Source organism: Mustela putorius, unplaced genomic scaffold (assembly GCF_011764305.1).
Source record: "Mustela putorius furo isolate JIRA1106 unplaced genomic scaffold, ASM1176430v1.1 tig00001130_pilon_pilon_pilon, whole genome shotgun sequence".
Lineage (NCBI taxonomy): Eukaryota > Metazoa > Chordata > Mammalia > Carnivora > Mustelidae > Mustela > Mustela putorius.
The window spans coordinates 2867370-2894485 of record NW_025421584.1 but is presented as its reverse complement, the minus strand read 5'-3'; the positions used below and the strand labels follow the sequence as shown (position 1 = coordinate 2894485).

The 27116-nt window shown below is 38.7% G+C and overlaps 1 protein-coding gene and 1 pseudogene across 3 annotated transcripts in view; one reads left to right on the top strand and one right to left on the bottom strand.

Moving 5' to 3' along the window:
• USP6NL (USP6 N-terminal like) overlaps nt 1-27116 on the bottom strand; it is a 166960-nt gene that overhangs the window by 69001 nt on the left and 70843 nt on the right. For 2 of the 3 annotated variants that reach the window (XR_006608808.1, XM_004757966.3), the window contains exons 1-3: nt 6309-6469; nt 2342-2409; nt 241-323 (exon numbers count right to left, since the gene is read on the bottom strand). Coding sequence is in view for 2 of the 3 variants with exons in the window: in XM_004757966.3 (XP_004758023.2) it covers nt 241-323; nt 2342-2409; nt 6309-6363 (206 nt within the window). In the remaining variant the exon portion in view is untranslated. Of the gene's footprint in view, nt 1-240; nt 324-2341; nt 2410-6308; nt 6470-27116 lie in introns of those variants that run through there. The other variant, XM_045087431.1, reaches the window with a different exon arrangement.
• Nucleotides 13994-14094, top strand: LOC123394006 (annotated as a pseudogene).

Here is a 27116-nt window from a genome sequence, read left to right as displayed (position 1 = left end):
TTATTACACTTTATGTTCTTACTAAAATACAACAAGTATTAAAGACTGTATTCTTAACAATATAATTCAATGTTAATCATAGAGGTTAAAAATGCCAGGAATTTAATAACAAAAGCACATGCAGGACTACTCCTGGAAACTTATTCATAGCCGTGCGATTAAAAATAAAGAAAATCAATATAACAGGTCACCATAGAAACATTATAATAAAAAAGTTAGCTTTCAATCGATGCAACTTACTGTAAAAAGCCAAATCTATCCGTGACTTTGTAAACAAGGTAATCAGCATCCTCCCAAGGTTCAATCTCTGCGCCTTCTCGTCCCTGTAATTGGGGACAAAGAAGGGTATTATTGGGAATTTATAAAACTGAACAATTACTTAAAAGAAAAAGTCCACAAAACAGGAGCTTTTTTATGAATTAATAATAAGAGCTAGAAATAAGGCACTATCAGCCTAAATTAACTTAAAAAAAAAACTACTTTTGGCAATTAAATCACAATTTCCCAGTGACAAGCTTCAGAAGATCCTGTAAGGCAGCAACAGCTGACATGCAGCTAAGCCCTGATCGGACTTGGGTTTACGTGAGAAGTCAACTGAGAAAGAGAGAGCAATGAAGGGTAAGAAAGCCACTCTGACTAAAACATGTGTTGTAGAAAAAACTGTTTCTTACTTCTCATCCAAACTTCCCAGAAGAGTAAGCTATCCACCTTGTCTCTCTTACTTCACAGCTACATCAACCTTGACATTACTCTTGCCAACGTCAAAAATTATCTGCCACTGTTCAATCCAGTGGATGCTGTTCAGTTCCGATCTAGTAGATTCCGTTCAGTGCGTTTGTCCATGTTGCTTGCCCCCATTCCTCAAACTTCATCACACCAGCCTCTCTTGGCTCTCCTCATACCATCCAACTCTTCTTTTCATGGGTCTTCATGGGTCCCCCTTAACCGTCAGTGTGCCCATAGCTCTGCCCTCAGCCCATTGCTCTTCTCGTTCTACTTTTGAAGCCATTAATTAGCATGGATTAGAGAAGGAACATCAAATGTCTACACTGGTCCATCAAATTTTAGACTCAATACCCAACTGTCTTATGGACCACTCCGTGTGCATATATTTTATCAATGACTGCACAATGGCTAGCCTAGTTCCTAACTATGATTTAACTGCATGGGGAGAAAAAAGTGCATGCAAACATGAATGAATGATAGTCCTATTGGTTTTAAATTAGTTAAGCAGTTGAATAAATTAATTTGGTTTTTCACAGACTCCACTAAAACCTATTCACAATAATGGGAAATTGTGTCTGATGCTCCAAACAACCAATTCAAAAACAAACTCTGGGAACGTAACTATTAAGTAGAGCAGTGCCTGCCTATATGCCTCTCCAGGAGCAGGGCACAGTCCAGATGGCTTTCTGTAATTTCATGTTCCTGTTACTCTCCCAAATAATCAAAAATAACAGATATGTAATTACATGCAACTGAGATAAATATAAAACATGACATTTATAAATCACTGCCTCCAACCCATTATAGACCTCAAGGAGTAAAGTAATAACAAGAAGACATGTGAATTGTCAACAACTGTGATATTCTAGGGCACCAAAAACCAGATTCCATAAATAACTTAGAGATAAAATGCTAATGGAGAGTATACATAATGTATAAGTTCAAATTTTCAGATGTGTGTTAAAATTTTAAGAGCATATATAAATTATAAATAAAATGGGTATTTAGTTCTATATGGTGCCATGGTCAAAAATTTACTGAATACCTAGCATGTGCTAGGAACTATTCCAGATATTTCGGATATAAGAGTAAGTCAAACAAAAGAAATCCTTACCCTCAGAGTGTACATTCTAGGAGTGAGAGCAGACAACACACAAAATAAGTGTAATATGAAGCATGCTGATATAGTAAGTGCTATAGTGAAAAATAAAGAAGAGAAGAGAGATCCAGAGAGCTGAGGAGTTATTACACAGTGTGGTCAGAGAAGATCTCACTAAGATAGCAGCATCTGGGTAAAGATCTGAAAAAGGTGAGGCAATGAGCCATGAGAATATCCAGGATAAAGTGTTCTAGGCAGAAGAAACAGCCAGTGCAAAGGCCCAGAGGCAGGAGCAAGCCTGCTGTGTTGTAAGAACCGCAGAGACCAGAGTGGCCACAGCACAGGGAAAGTGGGAGAGAAAATCTGGAGATGAAGTGAGAGAAAGAAAGATGACTTCAACTGCCACATGAAGTAAACAAACTGCTTCTGAATTTAAGCTCTCCAAACATGAAATCCATTTCTATTTATGTCTTTTCCTAATAAATACTTACTCAAAGAGTCAATATGAATACTTACTCTGTCATATTTAGCAACTATTTCAGCTCGCTCCTGGGCAAGTTTGAGTGCTACATCCTGGTCTGAATCTGTGGAGATCAAATTTAGATGATCCGTTATTTAAAGAACCAAAAGTTAATTATTATATAACTAAGACAAAAGAGAAATAAAACAATAAATTGGTATTGCCTAAAAGGACAAACTAGCAAAATCAAATAAACTTAAAAGGCTGAGTTAAGTATCTGTAACTACAACTATGAAATATCGACGCATCTGCCATTTCAATAGTATAGATATTTTAAAAAAGCCAATTTGTTAACATAGCATTAACTTAGGGGAGATGATAAATTTTATCCCTTAAGAATCAATGTTGGGGGGCGCCTGGGTGGCTCAGTGGGTTGAGCTGCTGCCTTCGGCTCAGGTCATGATCCCGGGATCCTGGGGTCGAGCCCCGCATCGGGCTCTCTGCTCAGCAGGGAGCCTGCTTCCTCCTCTCTCTCTGCCTGCTTGTCATCTCTCTCTGTCAAATAAATAAATAAATAATCTTTAAAAAAAAAAAAAAAAGAATCAATGTTGGATCTAATTTCAGAGAAATAAGTATTAAAGTAAGAAACAAATGGAAAGCTCTAAGTTTTCAGATGAAATCCATCTGGGTATATGATGAGAACATTCAAGAAGGCTTTTACAAACTGAGCAAAGCAGCATAATATATACTTCAGGAGTTAAAAAAAATTATTTCTTCTACATGATGAAAATAATTACTTCTTCATTTGGCCTCTGAGGTCCCCCTCATCAGCTGTCCCAAGTGCTATGATAATCTCCAATCTTTCCGCACAGACATACCTTCTGTCTTACTACCACCCTGTATCTTTGTGAGAAACACAAACCTGACAACAGCAGTGGAGATCACAACATGAAATAGTATGCTTATGATTACATCCCAAGTACCATAAGGAAAAACAAAAGACCAATAATAACAGGCTATATCAAAGGCACCTCTTATCAAGGAGAAAAAAGACAAGCATTTCACTGGAAATTTGGGCAAAGGCCATGAGCAAGAAAATTCCCAAGAGTTAACGATAGCAGCCGCGAGCATGTCTGTGTTCTCGGGAACTCTCTGGCAGACAGTAAGAGGTCGCCAGGCTTCAGATACTGTGAAAAGCACTTTACATGTCTTATCACATTTATTTCTCACGATGACACTCTAAGAGAGGTATCACATGAATTCTACCACTCAGACAGAAAAACATGAAGCCTAGCGATTTTAGCGAACTTGTCGAAGGTCACAGAACTAATAAAGAGCAAAACAGGGATTCACATCCAGCTACAATGGACTTACTTCATAGCCAGTATTTTTAAGCGTTACTTTCTAAAAATGATTACTAAAGACACAAGGAAGGACTTCCAGGGAGAGATGGCCGATGGAACGTACATTTTATATCCATTCTTCTTGAAACTCACTAAAATGACAACAGAGGGATTCTTTAAATCCTCTCCCTCAAAGGCCCAGCAAATGGTGGCTCCTAAGGAGGGGAAGGATGGGGTTGAACACAGAACGCGGACGAAAGGGGTCGAGTCCCTGAGATTGAGGGGATGCGCAAGCCTGAAGGAATGTGTGGAAGAGGCTGGGTGCAGAGAAGAGAACCCCGTGTTGGCCCTGCAGATCAGGAGACCAGCGCACCCGCTTGACTGCGGAAGCAGGAAGGGCGACCCAGGCCTGCATCTAGCACCGTGGAAGGAAACAGAAAATGAAGCAGTCCGGGGAGTGGACGGTGGTTCCTTCTGGGCGGCGGACTGTGAGGCGGGAGGAGTATGGCAGTCAGCTATTTTTCAAAATAAGCCATCCAGACTGCTGAATCTTTAAACCAAGTATAGCTCTGGTAAAAATAAAATCTAAATATAAAAGCCAAGGCATGGGGAAAAGAAATCAAACTTATTAGAAACTGAGGAAATACAAGCTTTAAAATATCTTTGTACTTAGCTCAGACTGACCAAAAACCGCACTGATGTTACTCAATGCTGACAAGAGCGTGGGGAAATCGGCAGCAGCTTACTCTGCGGGGAGATTTATCAGTGTATAAAAATCTTTGTGGAAAGCAATTTGATAACATGTCTGCAGAATCTTAAAAAGAGGTATACCCCCAACAATTCCAAGTCTAGGGAGTTAGGCCAAGGAGATCATCGATATAACAATAAAAATTGGAAAAAGGGGAAATCTGTAAATTTTTAAATGTTTATTGGGGGGAAAAATGCTTATTCACTGCTTTTCTCAGACTACAAAGTGTCAATACGCTATCCTTTGGGGGAAACGTGAGTAAGTAAATAAAATAACAAAAATTCAGACCAGTTTAGATTTTCACAGTGAACTAATGTAGTCAGAAGTCCAGGATAATCAACTCAATTATATATTCATAATCCTAGTCCAGACTTACAGACCCCTGTCAATACCTTTTCTCTCTTCTATTGCCCAGCTTGACAACATTACACCCCTGCTTCTACAAAGGCGTAAGGAGAGCAAATTAATAGAAATTAAACTCAAACTTCCATTATCAGAACAACTAAGCGTGCGTATCTATGGTGATCAGGCGAGAGTCAGTGGATGAGTGTGTTCTTTGAATATGGTCAATACCACCTTCATTCCTGCTACCAGTCCTAGAGTCTGAACCCTATTTCCTACTTAACAAGGACAGGTTTAAAAGTACAAAGACAAGAACTAGAAACAGTATGGAGCTGATAAGATGCAGAGTATCATGAGAAAGCATCATTGTGGTGAACTGAAAGATAGCAAGCTTTCCACAGATGATCTCTAGTTTAGAGATTTCGGGAAAGGAAAACCTAACCATGTAACAGGCCATACTGGAACTGAATGAAATTCTATCTTAATTTTATGAGAGAAAGATCATGTACTTTCATATGATTAGAGTAGTTGACATGGCTCTAAATCAAAGAAAGTCAGTTCTAAATCTTTAAATTCCTTTAGAAATTTCTTATCATTGCATTTCCCTGTGGAGAGAAAATTCTATAATGTTGACAAATGTGTTCTAAAAAAAAAAAACATGGATCTGAAGTCAAATTGATTTTATAAAATACAGCCAAACCTGATTCTTTGAAGAGACTACATCTAAATGCCAATTCTTTCCAAGAGGGAGTAGTAGAGACATAATTTAGTAATCCACATTGTGAGGCAATAATCTTTAGAGTAAGAAGTAATATCCCTATGCAGACTTCACTGTAGTTATATTGTTTCATAATGTCTGATCTGTAGTTGAGAAGTTTATTAAAAATCATACCAGAATCCTCCCTTTGGTTTCATTTTGAGTGCTTCTTTAGAAATTCCATTGCAAGAACAAAGAGTGCCCTAAAACATTGATTACAAAGGGATATCAGCAGCTTTCTTGTGTCTGGGCACAAGTGTGCACAAAATTCCAGGCACCTATTTAACAAAGACAGTTGTGTTACTCAGTACTTAAATCACATGCCATTATTAAATTTAAGAAATCTCTATTACTTTACTCAGGCCAAATTAAATCAAGTTATTTTTATTGACTTCCCATCTAACGTAACAATGTTCCAAAGTAAAAGAGGCATATCTGAAGCAGTAAAAATCAAAAGACATTGGATTAAATACTCAAGTATACAGGAAAACATATCTGGGTACAAATTTATGGAAGATAATGACAGCTACTGCGTCTTAAGACACATATAAAAAACTGACAACTACAACATTTTAAGAAGACATCTAATTCCCTTTAAACACGAGAACTTTTAAGAAGCAAGCATCCTCCTGAATGGCATTTTTTAAAAGCAGGCACTGTAACTCAGTATCACTCAATTAATCCCAAGTTATAATGAACAAGTCAGTCAAAGTTATTAAATTTCAAAATCAATCCACTAAAACAAAATTGACAACAGACATTTTTCCTCCCGTACGGTCTAACAGATAATTATTATGTATAAATCAACTATTCCAATGCAAGAAGTACTTTACCCTTTGTTAGACAATTGGTCTGGCCTTGGGAATGACCGGCAGCTTCAGTCCTCATAGAGTAGACTTATCTCCTGCAAGATCTCATTATTATTTTACAGTTCTCAAGCACACCAGGAGTGTTAGGTGGTGCCTCACACATTCTTGCAACAAACTGAAACCGAAAAGTGGAAGGCAGCTCTGCTTTAAACACTTTGTGAAACAAGTACAAGAAAGAAAACGTTTCTAGGGGAGAAGAAAAGACCTTTCTGTGGTTACACAGACTACAGATACCCAAACAAAGATGATGTTTGTTGAGGGTAAAAACATGTCTTTCAGGCTAGATCCCGAGTATGAACCATACCAGCCTACACCCAGCATTCCATCTGACAACAAACAGGAGCTTGAAACAAGCAGCTTTACAACATGTCGTCTTGTACTGCAGAATTAGCCCCATGCTTACCACTTGGCATAAAATTTGTCATGAAGCAACAAAGACAATTTTAATTGCAAACATTAAACTGAAGCTAAGTAGAAATGTTCCCCTCAAACACATGTTACATCTTAACATAATTTTTAACATGAAAACTGCAGCCTCTGCTTCAGACACTAAGTAGAATACATGCTAAATTTTGGAAGGTTTTGGAAAGTTTGGGGAAGTTTTAAGACCCCACACATATACAAGTGAAACACATGTTTTGTGAAACAATGCGTGTAATTACTGTAGGACGGCACTGTGAAATGTTCTCTTCCACTCTATTTGTTCCGTCTTCCCTTCAATGCTTCCTTCTTTCAGATGGTCAAGGGCCTACACTTTGGAAACCACTTCACAAACACAACAGCCATGTTACAGGCATGCTTGTGAACGTCAATTACACGTAACTGGACACTTAACGCATTAAGTTTACACTCAGCTAAACTCATCTGTAACATTTAATATAAGCAAAAGATCTCAGAAGCTTAGAGAGAGGGGAAAATTTCAAGTCATATACTAAGGAATGAGAATCAAACTGGTATCAAACTTCTTACCAGCTAAAAGATAATGAAACTCTGCTTCCAAAGTTTTAAGAAAAAATTATCATTTACTTAGAATTCTATACCAAGCCCAACTATCAATGAAGCATGAAGAAAAAAATAAAAAACATTTCTAGATATTATGAGCTGTGCTGAGCTCAAGAATGACACCACCTCCCCAGAAGATGTCCACATCCCATCCCCTGGAACCTATGAATGTACCTTATAAGGCAAAAGGGATCTGCAGAGCTTTGCAGACGTAATTACGTAAGGCTCCTCCGATGGGGAGAATATTCTGGATCATGCAGACAGGTCCGACATAATCACAAGGCACCATATACAAGGGAGACAAGAAAATGTGGCAATGGAAGAGGCCGGAGTGCTGTGAGAAAGGAAGGGGTCACCAGCCAAAGAAAGCAGGTGGTCTCTAGAAGTTAGAACGGACTAGGAACAGACTCTCCCCCGGTGGTTCCAGAAGGAACCAGCCAGCCAGACACCTTGCCTTTGGCCCAGTAAAACTGATTACAGGCTCTGGCCTCCAGATCTGTAACAGAGTCAGTCTATGTTGTTTTAAGCCACCACGTTTGTGGTCATTTGTTATTGCGGTGATAGGAAACCAATACAATGGTTCAAAGTTCACTGCCTATGCAATGTTTCCTTTAAAAAGAATTTCAGGATACACGACAGAAAAACAAGACAACAACAGAAATTGCTGACAGAGACTCTCTCCTTTTGCAAACTTCAGTCAGGCCCCTCCTAACCCTCTTCCTGAAGAGGCCTCAGCCTGTGTCCAGCCCGCCTAGCCCAGCTGTAGCATGAGTCTGTAGCTGGTCATCCTGGCATTGCCTCCACCCACGATCCTGTTCAGTCAATGTACCAAGGACCCCGTACCCTCGATGTCACCTCTACCTGCAGACTCCTTTGCTCTGCCTGTTGACTATAACCCCCCGTGTCCTTACTGTGTCTGGAGGGGAGCCCAATCTCTCTACCATATTGACAACAGTCTCTACACTAACTGCAATCGTCCTGAACAAAGTCTTCTTTGTTGCTTTAACAAGTGCCGGAATTTTTTCTTTAACAAAATCAAAAAGAGAGACAGACACAGGAGGCTAAAATTAGACATTTCCAGATGCCAACTGTGTAGTTGCCTAGAGAGCAGCCAGCCTACATTTGAACACGGAATACAAGGTGTCTTCAGGAAGAAAGTGGGTATTATTAGTGATACAGTAAAAGCTTATACATAAAAGACTCCAAAAAGAGGGTAAAAGGACTTGGAAATCTCAGAACAAGCAAAGCATAAAGTGATAAAAGTCACAGTCAAATGTAAAGAAATGTATACAAGGCATTTTTACATTTGAATTGGAAGCACATAAGAGAAATGAATTCAAGTGACCTTGACACTTTCAACAGTAGGATTTTACTTCCTTCCTAGGTACATCATAACATTTGAGACCGAGGTAAATGATACTGACATTATTGTGATCATATGATACTGACATTATTCTGATCACGGAAGAATTTTATCAACTTTTAAAGTTCACAATCAACTTCAGACCAAGTGTCCAAAACCAAACTCTGATCTGCAAACCCAGACCCCACTCCAAACCTAAGCCCCCTTCCCAAAAGCAGCTGCTTTGACCTATGAAAAACATTCTCCGCACTGTAAGAACCCTCCCTGCCTGTATCCATGCGTACACAGACATCAATTTCCCTTTTCTAGTCAAAAAGTAGAATCGTTCTACATATAATTCTACACCTTACTCTTTTTTCATGTTTAACAGTTCATCTTGGAGATTGTGCATATCAACATCTATAGATCTACCCAGTGGTATGCCAATACCACTTCTAAGAAGCAACTGATTCTTAGAGGGAAGAAGTAAGGGCTCAGGGACCTAGTTTGCAGCATCTCCCAACTTCCAGACGGCCGCTCCCAGCACTATGGTGGCTAATCAGCAAGCGACAGAGCGCCGGCACAGAAGACAGAGTTCAGCAGGCTCAAACACTTAAGCAGTATCTACCGCAACCTTTCCACAGGTGCAAAGCTTCCTGATGCCTTAATTTCTCTGACCAGTCTTCTCTGAGGGATGTGGGCGAGGATAAAATGGGAGTCCACTTTTAGTGGGAGTTAAAGACAAAACGTCAGCAGGTGAAGGGCTTACTAGGCAGTGGTGACCAAAGGCTAGGGGGGAAAACAGGAAGCAAAAAACGACCAGGAAACTCAGAAAAGCAGCTGTTGCAGTGAGGAAAACAGTACCTGGCATGCAGAGCAAAGCGAGTCACCATGACTAAAAAAAGAGACAGAAGGACCTCTCCCCGAAGCTGCTTCATGCTTCAGTTCCCAGTGGCTTTCACTTCCGGCTCAATACAAATAATGCTCTTTTATCTTGAAATAATTTGAGTAAGTTATTCTCGTCTATGATCTGAGTTCCTTCATTCCACCCCATCTTTCAACCCAAAGAGGCCCTTGGCACCGACGGGGCCTACGCAGGCTTCGGGTGTCTGTGATCACTTGCTTAGCACGCCCCGGACTAAGACGGACCAAAAATGAGGCTCTTTCAATGGTAAAATCTTAACAGGCACCACTCCTAAAGACGTCAGCATTGGTTTTGGTCATGCGTGAGATCCGAGGCTGGAAGGAATACTGGAAGGAGGAATAGGCAGAGTTAAGAAGATTAACACGAAAACATAACTAAAAACAAATTAAATAAAAGCAGGTGCACTAGTCACAAGAGAACGTGAAATGCCACTTACTGTGACTGGTCACTCTGCGTGAAATGACATGAGGTGCGGGCACCTACAAGTTCCATATACCCGAGCGCCAGCCCCTGAAAGCTTATTCTGAAACAGCATGGCAGGATATCATGGGATACAGCATTGGATATCGACCCCCTGCCCGTCCTGTGCCAACTAACCCAGGGTCTCCGCCCATTCCCTCCACTGGGAGGTCATCTGTAATCCAACATTCCTTGGCACTCCAGCCCAGCCTCACTTTCATCTCTCATAACTCAATTCCATATTAAACCACATCTTATCAAAAACTGTACAACCCCCCAAAACCTACTTCTCTCCTTCTTCCTTCCTCCACTAGAGTTAATAATCTTAGAAAAGTCATTGGCTTCCTTCTCTCTTTCTCATGTTCACTGGGAATAAGACAACAAAAGATTGGGATCATAGTTGCAATTATAAGACTACTATAAATAATCGTGATCAAGGAAGGGACAGCCAAAGGCAGGAAGCTAAATATATGAAAGAACCAATGCCATAACCCAGTCTTCAGAAATGCCCAGATTTGCTCTCAAAACAGCCACACAAGTGTCTGTACAATAGCTTCATATTTCTCTGGTTTAATATGCATTGTCTGATATCATAAAAAAATTCAAAATATATAAGCTTAAATACTCTTCAATTTTAGGTTTTATTTTAATTATCAGTGTGAAGAGGATTTGTCTCTTTCCACTCAAAATATTTCTATTACAGCACTATCAGCATGGTATCAATATTTTCTACTATATCATGCTTTAAATGAATAGTTTTTAAATTTTTCATTAAATTTGCAGAACACATTACTTCAAACAACTTCTTACACAGAAGCCCAATTGCCCAGCAAAGCGGGCAGGTAAGGTTAAGGAGAAAAGGAGCAAAGTTCCCCGACTTGATCTCCCTCTTTCTTCCACAGTGATCCAGGGGACCTGCACAGACCTACAGTGCTATACAGGCCAGAGCAAGCTGTACCCAGTGGCCTTCTTTTTTGCGTACCTTGGTAAAGAAAACTACTGCTCATATGACTTCTCTTCCAATCAGCTTCCCAACTACATCTCAAGCTCCCTTTCACTCTCCCATAATTCTCAAGGTCTGAGTCTTCCTTATACAAATAAAAAGATCAACATTTTATAATTGATAGGTTGGCTGTTTGTTTTATTGTGTTTGTAAGCATATACTTTTAAGACCCTTCAGAACACAGGTATTTTAAACACTAATATTTTAAACACAGAGTACCTGGTATCAGCAAAGGTATTTAATATTTCCATAACTAAGAAGATACTTAAACTTACAGTTTTAACAATAATTCCTGGGTAGGCTTCTATTACTTACTTCCTAATTTCTAGAAGGATGAGAAACAAAATAAATTTTAAAATAAAAAAATTACTGACAAAGATTTATTATAATTGAGAAGGCCATTTTTTCTCAATTTCAATCTTGAATTATAGTGGACCTACCTTACCAGTGCCCACTGGTATAAGGGAAAACTGGCCACTGCTTCATTTGTTCTAGCGTACTTCCAAACTGATACCCATAATATCTCATTGAATACATTTATTGACATGTCTATTTAACTGAAAGTGTCATGAACAAAAGATAGTTATCTCATTCACCTTGGTATCACTATCACAGTGCCTAACACAGGGTAGCTGCTCACCAAATATATCTTAAAAAGATAAAAATATCTCCTCAAAATGTATCACTATTGTGAACTATTCAACCAACTAAACACTAAAATATCTATTCATTTTTAACAATTAGATTTTTATTTTATTTTATTTAGTTCAGAGAGAGCATGAGCCTGGGGAGGATCTGAAGGGGAGGGAGAGGGAGAGAGAGAACCTCTTAAGCAGGTTTCATGCTGAGCACCAAGCCTGAAGGCAGCAGAGCTCCATCCCATGACCTTGATCACAACCTGAGCCAAAACTAAGAGTGGGACACTCAACTGATTGACCAGTTGCCTGAACAATTAGATTTTAAACTATTTTCCAGACACACTTTCACTGCAGAAAGCATACCTTTACTAAAGATTATCAGCTTTGTTTTTTATTCTATTTCAAGGTAGCATTAAAAAATTTTTATTAAAGCACATGGGTGGCTCAGTTGGTTAAGTGTCTGCCTTCAGCTCTGGTCATGATCTCAGGGGCCGGGGATCAAGTTCCGCATCAGGGTCCTTGCTCAGTGCGGAGCCTACTTTTCTCTCTGCCTGCCTCTCTGCCTACTTGTGTGCTGTCTGTGTGTGTGTGTGTGTGTGTGTGTCAAATAAATAAATAAATAAATAAATAAAATCTTTTTAAAAAATTTTTATTAAGACTGTAAAATTCAGATACAAGAAATCACAACGTATTTCTGATTAGCACTTCTAATTAATTACAAGTCCTTCATTTCTATTAAGGAAGAAGGAAGGAAGGAAGAAAAGAAGGGAGGTAGGGAGGAAATGAGAGAGAAAGAGAGAGAGAGAGAAAGAGAGAAAGAGAAAGATAGGGGAGCCTCTTGAAAGATGAAAACCACAGACTTAGCGTGAGGTCTGTGTTCCAACCTACTCCCTTCCTCACGTCGTCCTTGAGCCGGCTCCCCAATCTACTCATAGAATCTTGCAGTCTCACTTTCTTGACAGGAAGTCCTGTTCACTTGGCTGAGTGTGCTACCATCGTGCTTCAAGTCTATGTGGAGACACTTCAGCTAAAGGAACGCTCTAGAACTCTCCCGCCACTTCTCCCTCACTCTTCTCATGGGGTCAGAAGGACTTTGGAGGTTGGCTTGGTTGAACTCCTCGCTCTCTCTCTCTCAGTCCCTCTTGGGGCATGCCAGGGGGCATGGTCTACTGGTCTACTCTTCATGCATGAAGGCACCCATCTTGAGGGGAGGCCTGCAGTTGCCCGGCCGTGCTAGTCACAGCGTAAGTCTAAGTCACGATGGGCTACTAAGCCCTTTTCACTTCCGCTCTAATATCATGTCCTCAGATCATCCAACAGAGCAGACATTTTGACCTCTATCTGTCAGTCTCTTGTGTTGTATCTCTTAAAGAAAAGAAACAGTATCACTCTCGGTTCCCTAGAACTCCCCAAATCAGACTAGAACCTCCTACGCCTATGTGTAAGGTGATTCATAGAGAAAAAGGATATGGAGTGATGCAACAATATTTAAATACCATTACTACTGATGAGAAGCATAATTACTAGCTGTTGAATATGAGTCTAACTCCCACATTTGGGGGTAGGGTTGAATGACAAAATTGTCAACAACAGATACTTAGCACCAAGACAAGCTTATGAGTCATTTTACTCACTTAGATCCGCCTACAGGTTGCTGGCAAACTCGGGATTATACCTTAGCTGCTTTTCCAGCAGTGTGATTGCTTTAGAAGATGACACAAGACTCATTGGTAACAACTCCCTGTTTGTGGATACTTTACAACCTATCTAGTGAGAGTTTACTAGGTGCCAGACACTGTGCTGAGCATTTACTACGCATAACCTCACATACACAAGCTATTCTCGTAGTTGTAGGTCTATCCCCAGTTTACACATGGGAAGCCTGAGGTGTGGAAAGGTTATGTCACCCTGGCCCTAGCGGACGTAAGTAGCAGAACAGGACATAAAAGTCAAGGCTATCTGACATCAAAGCCCTGTTTTTAACCACCAAGCTATTTTGCTGAAGTACAAATGGTTGATCTTTTTATACTTCTTCTCACCTCCGCTGGTCCTTACATCTTTTTTCTTAGAAATAAATCTGTGATTCTAATGGTTGTTTTCTTTCCAGCAGCCTTCTAAACTGACCACACTGAACTGTCTACTATTTGTGCAAAATGGACTTTAATGATGCAGAGTCCAAGAACACCTTTATGAAATATTCTTTGTGATCCTAAGCAATTGTACCTCTTATATTGTAAGCTGTATGTTTTAGGATAATAGGAAATGTTCAAGAAACATGCAGTGCTCACTTCAGCAGCACATGTTCTAAAAACTGGAACAATACATAGGATTGGCCCCTACACAAGGATGACATGCAAATACATGAAGCATTCCAAAAAACACACAAATACAACAAAAAAACCCTGCAAAAATAGTTGAGTGACCACTCACCACATGGATACTAAATTTAACTCTGCTAAAAAACGTTACGCATTTAGTAGATACTAACTCAAATGCCCTCACAATTAATTTCTAGGACTATGGAAAGAATTCTGTTGAATCTACTTCATTTACCTGACTTCTACAACTTTCAGCTCATTCAGAACTGAAAGCATGTACAGTTATATTCACTATAAGTTCGTGTTGAATTCAGTCCTTTGGATACCAACAAGAAACAAAGCAATTATAGCAGATTCCTGTAGACCACACATAAGGCAAAGGGGCTGGAAGAGAATTCACAGAATGCCCACCGCAGTAGTACAGAACGAATTCCACAGATAATCTGGCAAACCCTATTTTCAACCTGATGGTAAAATTTCCACTCTTTAAATAAAAAAATGATAAGCAAATAGTAAACTGTGCCTAAAATGGCATACAAAAACAAGAACTCAGTATCACCTAGTACAACAAAGTAGCACAGACAAAAAATTGGATTAACACATTTTTTTTAAAGTATGACTATTCAAGTAGTATTTGGTTCCTGAATGGCTCTTAGGTTCAAATCAGAATATAAGGCCATTGAAGAGTGCCTAGGTGGCTCAGTCAGTTAAGCATCCAACTTTTAATCTCAGTTTAGGTCCTGATCTCAAGGTTGTGAGTTCAAGCCCTGCACTGGGCTCGTGCTGGGCATGGACACTACTTTAAAAAAAAGGAAAAAAGCTATCAAAAGCCAGCAACTTGGGAAATAATAAATCTAAGTGTTCATATCACACTGAAGCTGCCATCCATTCAAATAATTTTTTTACACAAGTGCCCTAAGCTTCAAGCACAGCACCACATAACTCCCATAACATAGAATTACAGTCATTGCCTCCTGTAATAAACCCTAAGAACACCATAAATGCACATCTCACATTTGTATGTATGTTTAATATAACATGCATTCTCTCCATTGTTACTGTTACTGTACCAATAAATTTGTGTTGGCCTGCCTCATATAAGTGAGATTTATTTTACAGAACAAACATCAAATGTGCTATACACATATGAAAGTCACTGATCAGGAGACTAGATATAATAAATACCAACTAAGAGTCTGGCTCATAATAACAGCTAGCATTTCTTTTGCACAATCTAAACATCTTATGTATGTTATTTCACGTAATGACCTCACGTCCAAACTGTGAGGTAGGTATCATTATTGTTCATTTCACAGACAAGAAAATTGTTGGGTTAATTAACTTGCAAGATCACACCGCTCTGCAGTGGCACTAGGCCTGTGCAGTAAGGCCCCAGAGTGCTCTTAATCGCTCCACGTAATCTCTGAATAAATGAAATGGCAAGCAAATGTACAAGAGGTTTGTCAAGAGAATCTGTCAAAAGGGATCCTCAAAGTAGCATTAAATCAGGCCAAGAGGCCAAGGAAATGCCCTCCAATCAACAGGAAGCCAAGGAGGTGTTTTTTAAAGGGAAAACTGGCCAGAAGCTGCAGCTACACTGAAGGCTGCTCGGGAAGGAAGAAGAATGTGCTTATTAACAGCTCATGTTATTGAGCTTCTGTAACTCAGCAGGCACTGTGCTAGGTACATACAATAGCTCAATGAATGCTCAAACAGCCTATTAGCATTTATATTTTACAGATGAGAAAATGAAACTTGAGAGGTTAAGCAACTGGTCTAAAGCTACCTTATGGGTCAAAGTCTCAATACAAACCCATTATCTGGAAGGCTACAAAGCCTATCCCCTGGCCAATAACGCCATAAAAGTGAAGCGAGAAAGAGAATGTCTGCATATCTGTAAATTGATAAGGTATAAGCTACCAAGAAACTAATGCACGGTAACCAGGAAGTGGTTTGGCTGAGTCAGTGTGCTCAAACCTACGTGTGCTGACTGTGTTTCCGCAAATGAATATCCTCCCCCAATAAAAAGAAAAATCTTCCTAGATCTGAAAATGACTTCCCCAAATTCCTTATTCCTGGGCACTTTAAGATAACCACGTCCTCAAAGTTTCCTTACAGATATCAAAAAGCGCCACAGAGTTTTACACACAAAAAAAATGCATTTTCCTAGTTTGTGATTATTACAAACAAGCAAGCAAAAATTTCCAAATGTTACACTGGAGCAGCTCAATATTGATACAATCCAACCTATTTTTTTATTTTTTTAATGCTTTACCAGCTGCTACTCACCAGACCCTGGGAAGCGAGCAGGGAAACATGGGTCTCCTGTCAATGGTTTTAGTTGTCTTTGATTTATACCCTCTATTTAATATTCAGTCTTGTATTTATTTTTTTTTAAACCCTTTTAACTGCATCTTTTTGCCCCCTAAGTATAACACATAGGTTCTTCAGTATAAAGATTCATTAATTTTAAATTATACCAAACTTTAAAATACAACATTTCCAACACACTACTACTGGCAATTTGTAGTATATAAATATTGCACAAGACACTCCAGCTTTCATCATTGACATTTGAAGATTTTAATGTTTCATCAGTTTCAACACTCCTAAAGGTCATCATATGTAACAACTGGTGACTTTCCTTAGGCATGAATCTGAATCATGGACTGTGTATATGAAAGCGGGTCACATAGCTGATGAGGGGGCCTAGATGTCTAGTTAGTGCCTACCAAAGTAGCTTTGTTTTTCTCCACTCGTTTTATAAACACCAAATCCCATGGTGGGAGTGAAATAAAACCAAAGCAAAACACAAGATTTAGGGGCCTCAAAAAGAAAGCAGGTAGTATTTTGAAGTACCTCTGATCTGCTATGGTAACACAGCATAAACTCCTGAGATGTGACCTACAGAGGTCATGCAATGTAAACAATAAAGTTACTTCAATACCAAACAATAAAACAATAATCAACTACCATGGGAAACAAAACAAAAAAAAGCACATGAACAGAAAAGAGACAAGTCACATGCAACTCTTGTTCTCAGGGCTGTGAGTCTGAGCCCCTGGTAGGGTGAAGAGATTACTTAAAAATAAATTCTTTAAAAATAAAACTAAAACACCAAAAACAAGAATGACATGCATCATAATGCTAACAATCATTTTAACTCTCTGAATTCCTTTGAGAGGATGAACTACAGACAATTTTATTTTCTTCTTACCCTTGTGTATTTTTTTTCTGCATGGTCATTAGTAAGTATATATTACTTTTATTATAAAGTGTATTTTTAATATAAAGACAGATCACATTAATACCATAAGTCAAAAAATTAAAAACCATTTTTTCCCCAAATACATTTTAAGCTTTTTAATGAAACAGTATGCTGGGGCGCCTGGGTGGCTCAGTGGGTTAAGCCGCTGCCTTCGGCTCAGGTCATGATCTCGGGGTCCTGTTATCGAGTCCCGCATCGGGCTCTCTGCTCAGCAGGGAGCCTGCTTCCTTCTCTCTCTCTCTCTGCCTACCTCTCAGTGTACTTGTAATTTCTCTCTGTCAAATAAATAAATAAATAAATAATCTTTGAAAACAAATAAATAAATAAATAAAACAGTATGCTGCCTGGGAAACAAACTTGCTCCCCAGTTCTCTAATGAGGTTTTAGATGGAAATCTATAAAACATTTTTTGAAGAAAGTTATCTATAGTCATCAAAATAATTCTCCCCTATCTCTATGAACACCTAAAATTCTACTTGGAATACCAAGTAATAAGTCATGTAAGTGAGTGAAGATTAGATTAAGAATATAAAGACCAGCTTTCCCCTGGAAAATGGTAGATTAGATTTTCTGATATTCATTAAATCAAAAACTACTGCCACTGCACTAAGTTACTATGAAAATAAATATGGATAAAACGTTTTTCATAAAGATCACAATCTCCTGAGGGGATCAAACACATAAAGAATCACTGTAAATAATGTGATAAATCTCCCTTCATAGAGGTCTTTTTAAAAATGCTACAGAGAAATTAACAGGAAAGAAAAGGAAGACAGAAAAAGATTTTCACTACAAGGCAACATTTGAGCAACGCCTTCTAAGAATGGTAGATACTTAACCATGTGGACAAGGACAGAAAATCACAATGTGTTAGTAAAGAGGTAGGGTCCATAGAAGGAAACAGAATAGCGCATGTAACACCTGCTGGGGGTTAGGGATATGCATAAATACAGAGATTCATCTATTCGTCTATTTCAACTGCAATGTCCACTGCTGGGGTAAAAAAAAGGTGAGACTCCTAACTTTTATCATTTCTCCTTTAATTATATTCTACCCAGTACAACAGGACAGAAGGCAATACCCTGGGGCAAAAGTTAAGTGTATGCAGGAAAAGAACAAAAGGTAACAATTCAGGATCAGAAATTAGTTTGAGGCCCTAAAGAAAGCAAAATAAACATAGTAAAAATTTAATAACTCTAGTTCTGAGACTACCAACATATCATCACTACTTGGGTATTCATTCATTACAACCTGAGTCATTAAAAATTAAATGACTGAGATAATGGCAAGTGGAAACCTATTTTAATGATGCAAATTCTGTTCCAAAAGCCAATTCAAAAACCAATCTAAGCACATTCAAATAAATATTCCTTCAATATTATGCCAACATAATCCACCATATACATTATTCTCCTTGAGAAAAATAGCAGTGGTAGAATGTAGATTTCCACAGAAAGCAGCACCACTGTACTCAGGATTTTTTAAAAGACAATAATCTTAGATGCAACTGACCCATGAAAGAAGAGCAAAGGGCTACCACTGGGCTCCAGATGACATCTTGTCTGGATATCCTGAAATTCCAACTTGGGTTTCTTTACTGTTAAGCTATATATCTCATCCCCATCCCAATGTCTCACGCTCAATTACCTGGCCAAAACTATAGCCACGTGTTACATGAAACTCTACGTGAATTTTTTATTATATCAGTTAAAGAGTAACTCAAAGACACGATTAAAGTAGGGGAAAAAAGTTTCTTTGAGAATGCTACACCCGATGAGTTCTACCAAATCCCACATGAAATATCACCACACGCCAGGGAGACTGACTATAAAAACACATTCTACATAGAAGACCTGCCATCCTGCTCATTGAGGAAAACATTTCTTAGAAAGCACTGTCTCCTTCCTACTCACTGAGTATACCATCTGAAGTTACAGAATACATTTATAACAACCACCCCAATTCCTCTTTTACAAGAAAATAAGCATGACCAACTCCACAAGCCATCAAAAAAGACTGGAAACAACCTAAGTGTCCCTCAATTCAGCTATTAAAAATCATGATGTAAAATTACATACTGATTTGGATTCATTTCCAAGATATACTGGAAATAGGGAGAAAAAAAGGGCAAAGGTTCAGAATAGTGCATATAACACCCTGCTGGGGGGTTAGGAATGCACAAAAATACACAAAACTAACAGTGGTTGTCCTGGGGAGATTAAAACCCAGAGTGAATGGAAAGGACACTTATTTTTCAGTGGCTAATCTTGCATACACCTTGAGCTGTTTATCAGGTACGTATACCACCTTATCAAAATATAAAAAATACATATATCAACAATTGTAAACATAATTAACGTTCGGAGAAAAATCCCTCCTCAGGAAAAGGTTAGGGTTTCATATGACTCCAGTGTAGCTCCCTCTACACAAGCAAACGTTCCCTTCTCTACCAACCCTTCTTCTAGCCTGCAGGGACCTGAAACAGGAGGAGGGCCAAGCACAGGGCCACGTCAGCTTTTATGATAGAATGCCTTCATCTTCCAGTTCTCCTCACTGTTCTAAAGGAAGGAAAGGAAGAATGTAAATTCAAAGAGAGAAAAACTATGTCAAGTGCATAACTATCTCCTTCCCATAACCATGAGAAAGCCCATTAGTACTTTAGACTCTAGCAGGCCATCCAGGCACAGGGGCTGTAATGGTGCAGAAAGAGGAAAATTAAGACTCTATATCCCACCTTCTTGATATATGAATAGAAAACCAGGCCCTGGGAAACAGGTCTTTATCCAACACGATGATTTGTCAAACAATCAATATTTTACTGAGAACGGCAAAAACTACAAAAAGGATAAAACAAATGCTGAAGTCATTAAATTTTAGGCTATCACGGGCTAGATCAAACACCTTAAAAATAAATACACAAGCCTGGGGGCCTCTGGCTGCCTCAGTAAGTACAACACAAGTTTTGATCTTGGGTCGTGAGTTCGAACCCCATGTTAAGGCACAGAGCTTACTTTAAAAAAAAAAAAAAAAAAAAGTACAACCAAATAACAAGATTTACAGGAAAACCTGCTTTAGCAGATCACACTACAACTTTCCTAACCAATTCACTTACTTATTCAATGGGATTTTTACTGCTGACACATCTAGGTTATTTTTGAAATCCATGTCTCCTAGAACTTTCATTTATAGCATTCTTGAAATGCCTTTAAAGCCTTTTAAAGGTTTTTTTTTTTTTATCCCTTAAACTTTTTTTCATATGACACTGATCTTGTCAAAAGCAGTTTTGCCAACAGCCGTTCTTTTCAAGAGCATAACTTTAATAAACTCGCGGACAGTCATTACATTACAGTCATTGTGAATGGTAAGTTACTCTAAATGACCATTTTTAATACAGCCAATCTAATGAGTCCCTTGGCTTCCAATAAAACCACCAATGCTTTGACAATTTCACAAACTCAGTGTGGACAAAGGCTCTTTGCAAGTACTGAGAAACATAGACTATTAAGACCCCCTATCTGCCCTCAAGATGTTCACAACCTTGTAAATGAATAAAACAATCATTACCTTAAGGGATGTGTTGCCCACAGGACCTTACCAGCAAGGAGAAAAAGACAAAAGTAACAATCTTTCTTAAAGCACATCACACAATCTGCTGGGGACAAGTATGTTACTATACCATGCAAACTATTTCTAACACGACTAGAAAACCAGAGAGCATCTAATGAATGAATTATTAAAGGGGATTATCTAAAGATAGAACAGAATTTTAGTGAGATCGTTTTTGTTCATTTCAACACTATAAATGAGAGCCAATTTGGACTTCTAGGAGATGCCTTCAGATTGACTTATATCTCTCTAAAGACCTAATGATAAATCTAGCAATCAGAAGCTCAAATTGCCTGGCAAGTATACTGGAATGCCAACACAAACCAAAGTTATCTGCCTACTTCCTTTTTCATGCTATCAAGCACCATAAATCTTTTGGAAAGTATGGTTATCTTTATTTACAACATGCTTTAGAAAGTATTTTCCTACTTAATTATGCCTGGAATGTGTGTGTATATATATAAACCTATGCAAAACAAAGCTTTCCCCCAAATCTGTAATAATAGTTTCACAAGAGTCTGATGAATACATATAACAAATCAAAATGAAATTAATACCCTTACACAAATTAATACAAAATTAGTCCATATACCAGCACTATAGCTCCCATCTGATTTTGGTTCTGTTCCATTCAATAGAATAAGTAATAACTGATCAACCACTCATTACTGATAGAAACTTGGGCAAGTTACACACTGCATGAGCATCAGTGTTTTCACCTGTAGAGGAGAAATTATGACAATAAGAGCACTAGCTAACATTAACTAAACGTCTGCTATGTGTCAGATACTAGTCTAAGCATATCATGTTCTAGGCATATATTCTCAAGCATGTGATCATCAACGCAAACAAACCTATGGTATAGACACCATACTGAGAAAATAATATATCGCCACACTCCAGATGAGGAAAGAGAGACACATGTTTCTGAAGGTCTCATGGCAAGTGGCAGAGCCCAAATGGTCTGGGATCCAGAAACCACACTCTCAATCATTAAGGTACAGCTGCTTAAAAACCGTTAAAACATCTCCTGCCCAAGTTGTAGAATTCTTGTGAACATCACATTTAACCGGGCTCATAAAGTATTTTATAACTTTTGGTGTCATGTAAGAAGGGGTATTTATTATTAATAAAGTTTTAAGGACAAGACTGGTGAAAAATGACTGTGGAGGTATCAAAGCAAAAATTTAAGTTAAAAAAAAAAAGTTCAAGGAATTGTAAAGGACCTTCAAGTGTATCTAGTTCAGCTTTCAACAAATGTTAATATCTGCTGGATGACACTCTTAATAAGCTGTCACAGAATTTCTCCATTAATGCCTCCAGAGATGAAAATTTCCCCAACTCACAAGTCAGCCCATTCCATCTCAAAATGTTCAAATTATTATTAGAAATGTTATCCTTTCAGCTCTAAACAAAATTAGGCTTTTCCACTATAAATATAAATCACTATGATAGTCACACTTTTCAACCATGACATTTTATTAAAGTCCCCTTTAAAATGTGACACCCAAATTCAACATAAAATCCTTGAACAGGTCTAATGTTGGGAAAACAACAGCTCTATCACCTTTCTTGATCTGCACCTAAATTCACTTTTCTTTGCCGGCTGGTAGTCAATTTATTGAGCTCGCATTTGGCATATGTTTAATTGAAATATCCCAGTCCTCCCTTGGGGGCTATCTCAGTCACAGTGTAGAACATGACATTTTATCATTTTTAATCTTGTTTTCACTCTGGTCTATTATTCTAGCCTGAAAAGATCTTGGCAAATCTCAATTTTATAACCTTACTTTAGCGATCTCTATCAACACTATACTCTATCTCTTCCTTCACAAACCCACTGATGACAGTGAAATTTTCTCCCTGGCCACTGAAAATAAGTTAAAATCCTAGGACATATTACAGAGATCTTGACTCTGACAGAATAAATTAATTTAAATATGATTCATCAATCAAATGTAAAATCCTTACAAGACCTATCACTTCTAGTAGTCTGTGGCGGCACTGCAGAAGCCTTTATCAGTATGTTTCTAACACCACATTAAACCCATCTCTTGGTGGGTTGGGATCCGGACAGCAGCCTAGTAAGATCCTGAACTCACTTCCTCCTATGGATACAACAAATACACAACTACAGATAGGATAATTTGCTCTGAGAAAAACCAGAAGAGCAAATGAACAGAGTCTCCACAACAGAGGACAGCATCCAGGATAGGAAAGGCAAAGACAGCCGCAGAGAGAAAAGAGAGGAAAGTGGGAAGGGAGAGGAGGAGCAAAGGGAGGAGGGAAGAGAGGAAGGGGAGAAAGGGAGAGGAAGGGAGAAAAGAGAAAGAAGGAAGAGAAGGAAGGAAGGGGAAACGGAAGAAAGAAAGAGGCAAAAGCACACCCCAGGCACCATCAGGAGGGATCCTGAGAACAAAGAACTTCTCGCTCACAATGAGGGGTTTGTGCTCTTTATCAATCAGCCATCACTTAGACCCTGAATCCCAGAAGACCCTCCTAAACACTGGGCTTTGAAAACCAATAGGGATTACATCCAGGAAAGTCATTAAACTGTAGGGAATGGAGAACCCACCATAAGGAACGTCACACAGACTTCACTCAGGACCCAGTGCAAACACCACCAGTCTGAAAAGTACTTAGATTTTATGTGGAGACCCACTTATTAAAAACATCTGCCATATAGGCAGGAAACCACTGAGGGTTTCTCTGGGGATGGAAACTCTTTTTCTCCAGGGTGGGGCCATTTTTACCACCTCATCCTACCTTGCTAAACTCAGCACCGGTAGGCTCCTTTTGGAACTACCTCCCTAACCTGTTAGACCCAGAGGGGCGCCCAACTGAAAGCCCACTCATTCGCACAGCACAGCCAGCAAGTCACAGCTGGGCCAGACACCAGTTTTCCTCCCAAACCTATGCCACATGAGATGAGTGCCTGCAGCCCACGCAGGGAACACCCCTTGGGTGTCAAGATGTGCTGGTGAGACGGGATTGCACCACTGGGCTCCACAGGAAATCTCCCACACAATGCCACTCCTTCGAGATTGGGAAAGGGATGGGGAGCCTGGGTGGCTCAGTGGGTTAGGCCTCTGTCTTCGGCTCAGGTCATGATCTTGGGGTCCTGGGATCGAGCCCCGCACTGGCTCTCTGCTCAGTGGAGAGTCTGCTTCTCTCTCTCTCTCTCTCTCTGTCTGCCTCTCTACCTACTGGTGATCTCTGTCAAATAAATAAAGAAAATCTTTTAAAAAAAAGACTGGGAAAGGGAGTTGATTTATCTAATACATTAAAAACAAACACAAAGAGGCAAAATGAACAGATAAAGGAATGTGCTCCAAAGAAAGGACAAGAAAAAAAAAAATCAGGCAAAGACTTTAATGAAATGGAGAAAAAAAATCAAACTACCTAATAAAGAGTTCAGAGTAATGGTCATAAAGATGCTTACTGTACTCAGGGACGAATGAAGACAGTGACATCCTTAACAAAGAGACAGAAAATATAAGTCAGTTTGAAACATGCGGGAGGCCGCAGTAAGGCTCGAGACGAGGACCCAACCAGGCCCTGACTTGTGCTTCCTTTAAAGCTCGAATAACCTAACAAAAGGTTTAGGACGGGAAAAGTTGAGTAGCACTGAGAAAGGGTCTGTGCTGTGTGTTGTGCGCTCGCCTACCTGACTTCCCACATTATTGCTAAACAAATGAGAACAATCCGGTTGGGGTCAAAAGTTCGTTGCTGGTCCTTGCTGCCCTAGTACGGCCCATAAATTACTTTCAGGTTTGCTGTATCAATACAGAACAATTGTACTGGCATCAGCTGCTTGACGTCAGGAGGTCTGCTTAGAGTTAAATGTGAAACTTATTATGGGAACTCGGGGTTATTCAACTAGACACAGGTGTATTGCTTCTCCTATTATCACTATATATATGGCCTTAGGGCTTTGAATAAACATAGCACTGTTGGACACCCTCCTCAGTGCTCCTCCTGCCCCGATTTCTTTGCTTCTCGAGTTCTTTTCTTCATCCTCTTACCCTCACGTTCCTGGTCTATTTGTCGCGCTGGCCGCGACAGAAACAGTAGTTATAGAGCTAAAGAATAACTGAACTGAAAAATACAAAAGGCGTTCAACAGCAAAGTGGGTGGGTCAATGACTGAGTCAGTGAACTATAAAACAAAGCAATAGAACTCACCCAGACAGAGCAGCAAGAAGAAAACAACTTTTAAAAAACAAAGAAAACTTAAGGGATCTTTGGGTTAGCATCAAGGAGAATAACCATCACAATATAAGGGTCCCAGAAGGAAAGGAGCAAGAGAAGGGGCCAGAAAACTTATTTGAAGAAATAACAGCTGAAAACTTCCTCATCTGAAAAATGAAATAAATGTACAGGTCCAGGAAGCCCAGACAGTTCCCGAAAACGATGAACCCAAAGTGATCCATATTAAGATACGTTATAATTAAAGTGATAAAAAGATAAAGAGAAAATCTTAATTACACACAAGGGAAATCCCATAATGCTAGCGCAGATTTTTTAGTAGAAACTCTGGAGGCCAAAAGAGAGTGGCAAGACATATTCAAAATGCTAAAATGGAAAAACTTCCAAACAAGAATTCTCTACCTGGCAACATTATCATTCAGAAATGAAGTAAGCATTTTCCAGATAAACAAAAGCTTAAAAAGTTCATCACCATCAAACTGGCCTTATAAGAAATGTTAAAGGGAAGTAAGTCCCTAAACCAAAAAGAAATGGCACTACTGAAGAAAACATCCAAAAGTAAAATCTTACTAGAATATAGGTAAATATACAGTAAAGGTATACAAAGTATATAAAGCAAGTATGAAGGTTAAAAGACAATAGGAGTAAAAATAAATAAAATTATAGTAATTAGATGAGGCACATAAAAAGATCTAAAACATGACCAAAAATATAAAATGTGGGAGGCACTGAGAAAAAAGTATAGTTTTGGAATGTACTAAAATTTAAGTTGTTATCAACTAAATTAAGTTGTTATCAAATTAAGTTGTTATCAACTAACCAGATTATATATACTTATATACTTATATATACTTATATACAAACCTCACAGTAACCACAACCCAAAAACTTAGAGCAAACACACAAAAGAAAATAACAAAGAAATCTAACATCAAACTAAAGAAAGCCATCAAACCACCGAGGTGATAGAAAGAGAAAAGAACAGAGAGGAGCTATGAAATCAGCCAGAAAACAACAAATAAAATGGCCATAAGTACATCTCTATCAATAATTATTTTAAATGTAAATGGACTAAACTATTCAATCAAAAGACAAGGAGTAGTTGAATGGATTAGAAAACAAGACGCACCTATACGCTGCCTGCAAGAGACTCACATCAGAAAGACACACACAGACTGAAAGTGAAGGGATAGAGAAAGATACTCCATGAAAATGGAAATGAAAAGAAAAGGACAGGGATTACAGGAGTAGCTATACCCAGAGCAGACAAAACAAACTTTAAAACAAAGACTGTAACAGTAGATACAGAAGGCCATTACATAATGATAAAGTAATCAATCCAACAAGAAGACATAACATTTATCAGTACATATGCACGCAACATACCTGCACACAACCGAGATACATTAACCAAATATCAACAGGCCTAAAAGGAAAAATTGACATCTGACAATGTAGCATACTTTAACACCTCATTTATATTAATGGATAGATCCAAACAAAAAATTAAAAAGAAACATCAGCCTTAAATGACACATTAGACCAGACGGACTTAGTAGACATATACAGAACACCATATCCCAAAGCCAAGAGAATAGACAGCCTTTTCAAGTGCCCATGTAAAATTCTCCAAAACAGACCACATGCTAGGCTACAAAACAAGTCTCAGTAAATTCAAGGAGACTGAAATCATATCAAGCATCTTCTCCAACTGCAATAGGATAAAAACTAGAAATCAACTATAAAAAGAAAACTGGAAAAAACACACAAAAAATGTGAAAATTAAACACGCTGTGAACAAATGGATCATCAAAGAAATACAAAATACACCTATCAGCACTTGAACCTCACCAACAAGCACTTTCTTATTAACTTGAGACAAATTAAAATAGAAATACAATATATCAAGATCTTTGGAATGCAGCAAAAATGGTTCTAAGAGGGTATACTGTAACAATACAGGCCTACCTCAAGTGACAAGAAAGATCTGATATAACCAATCT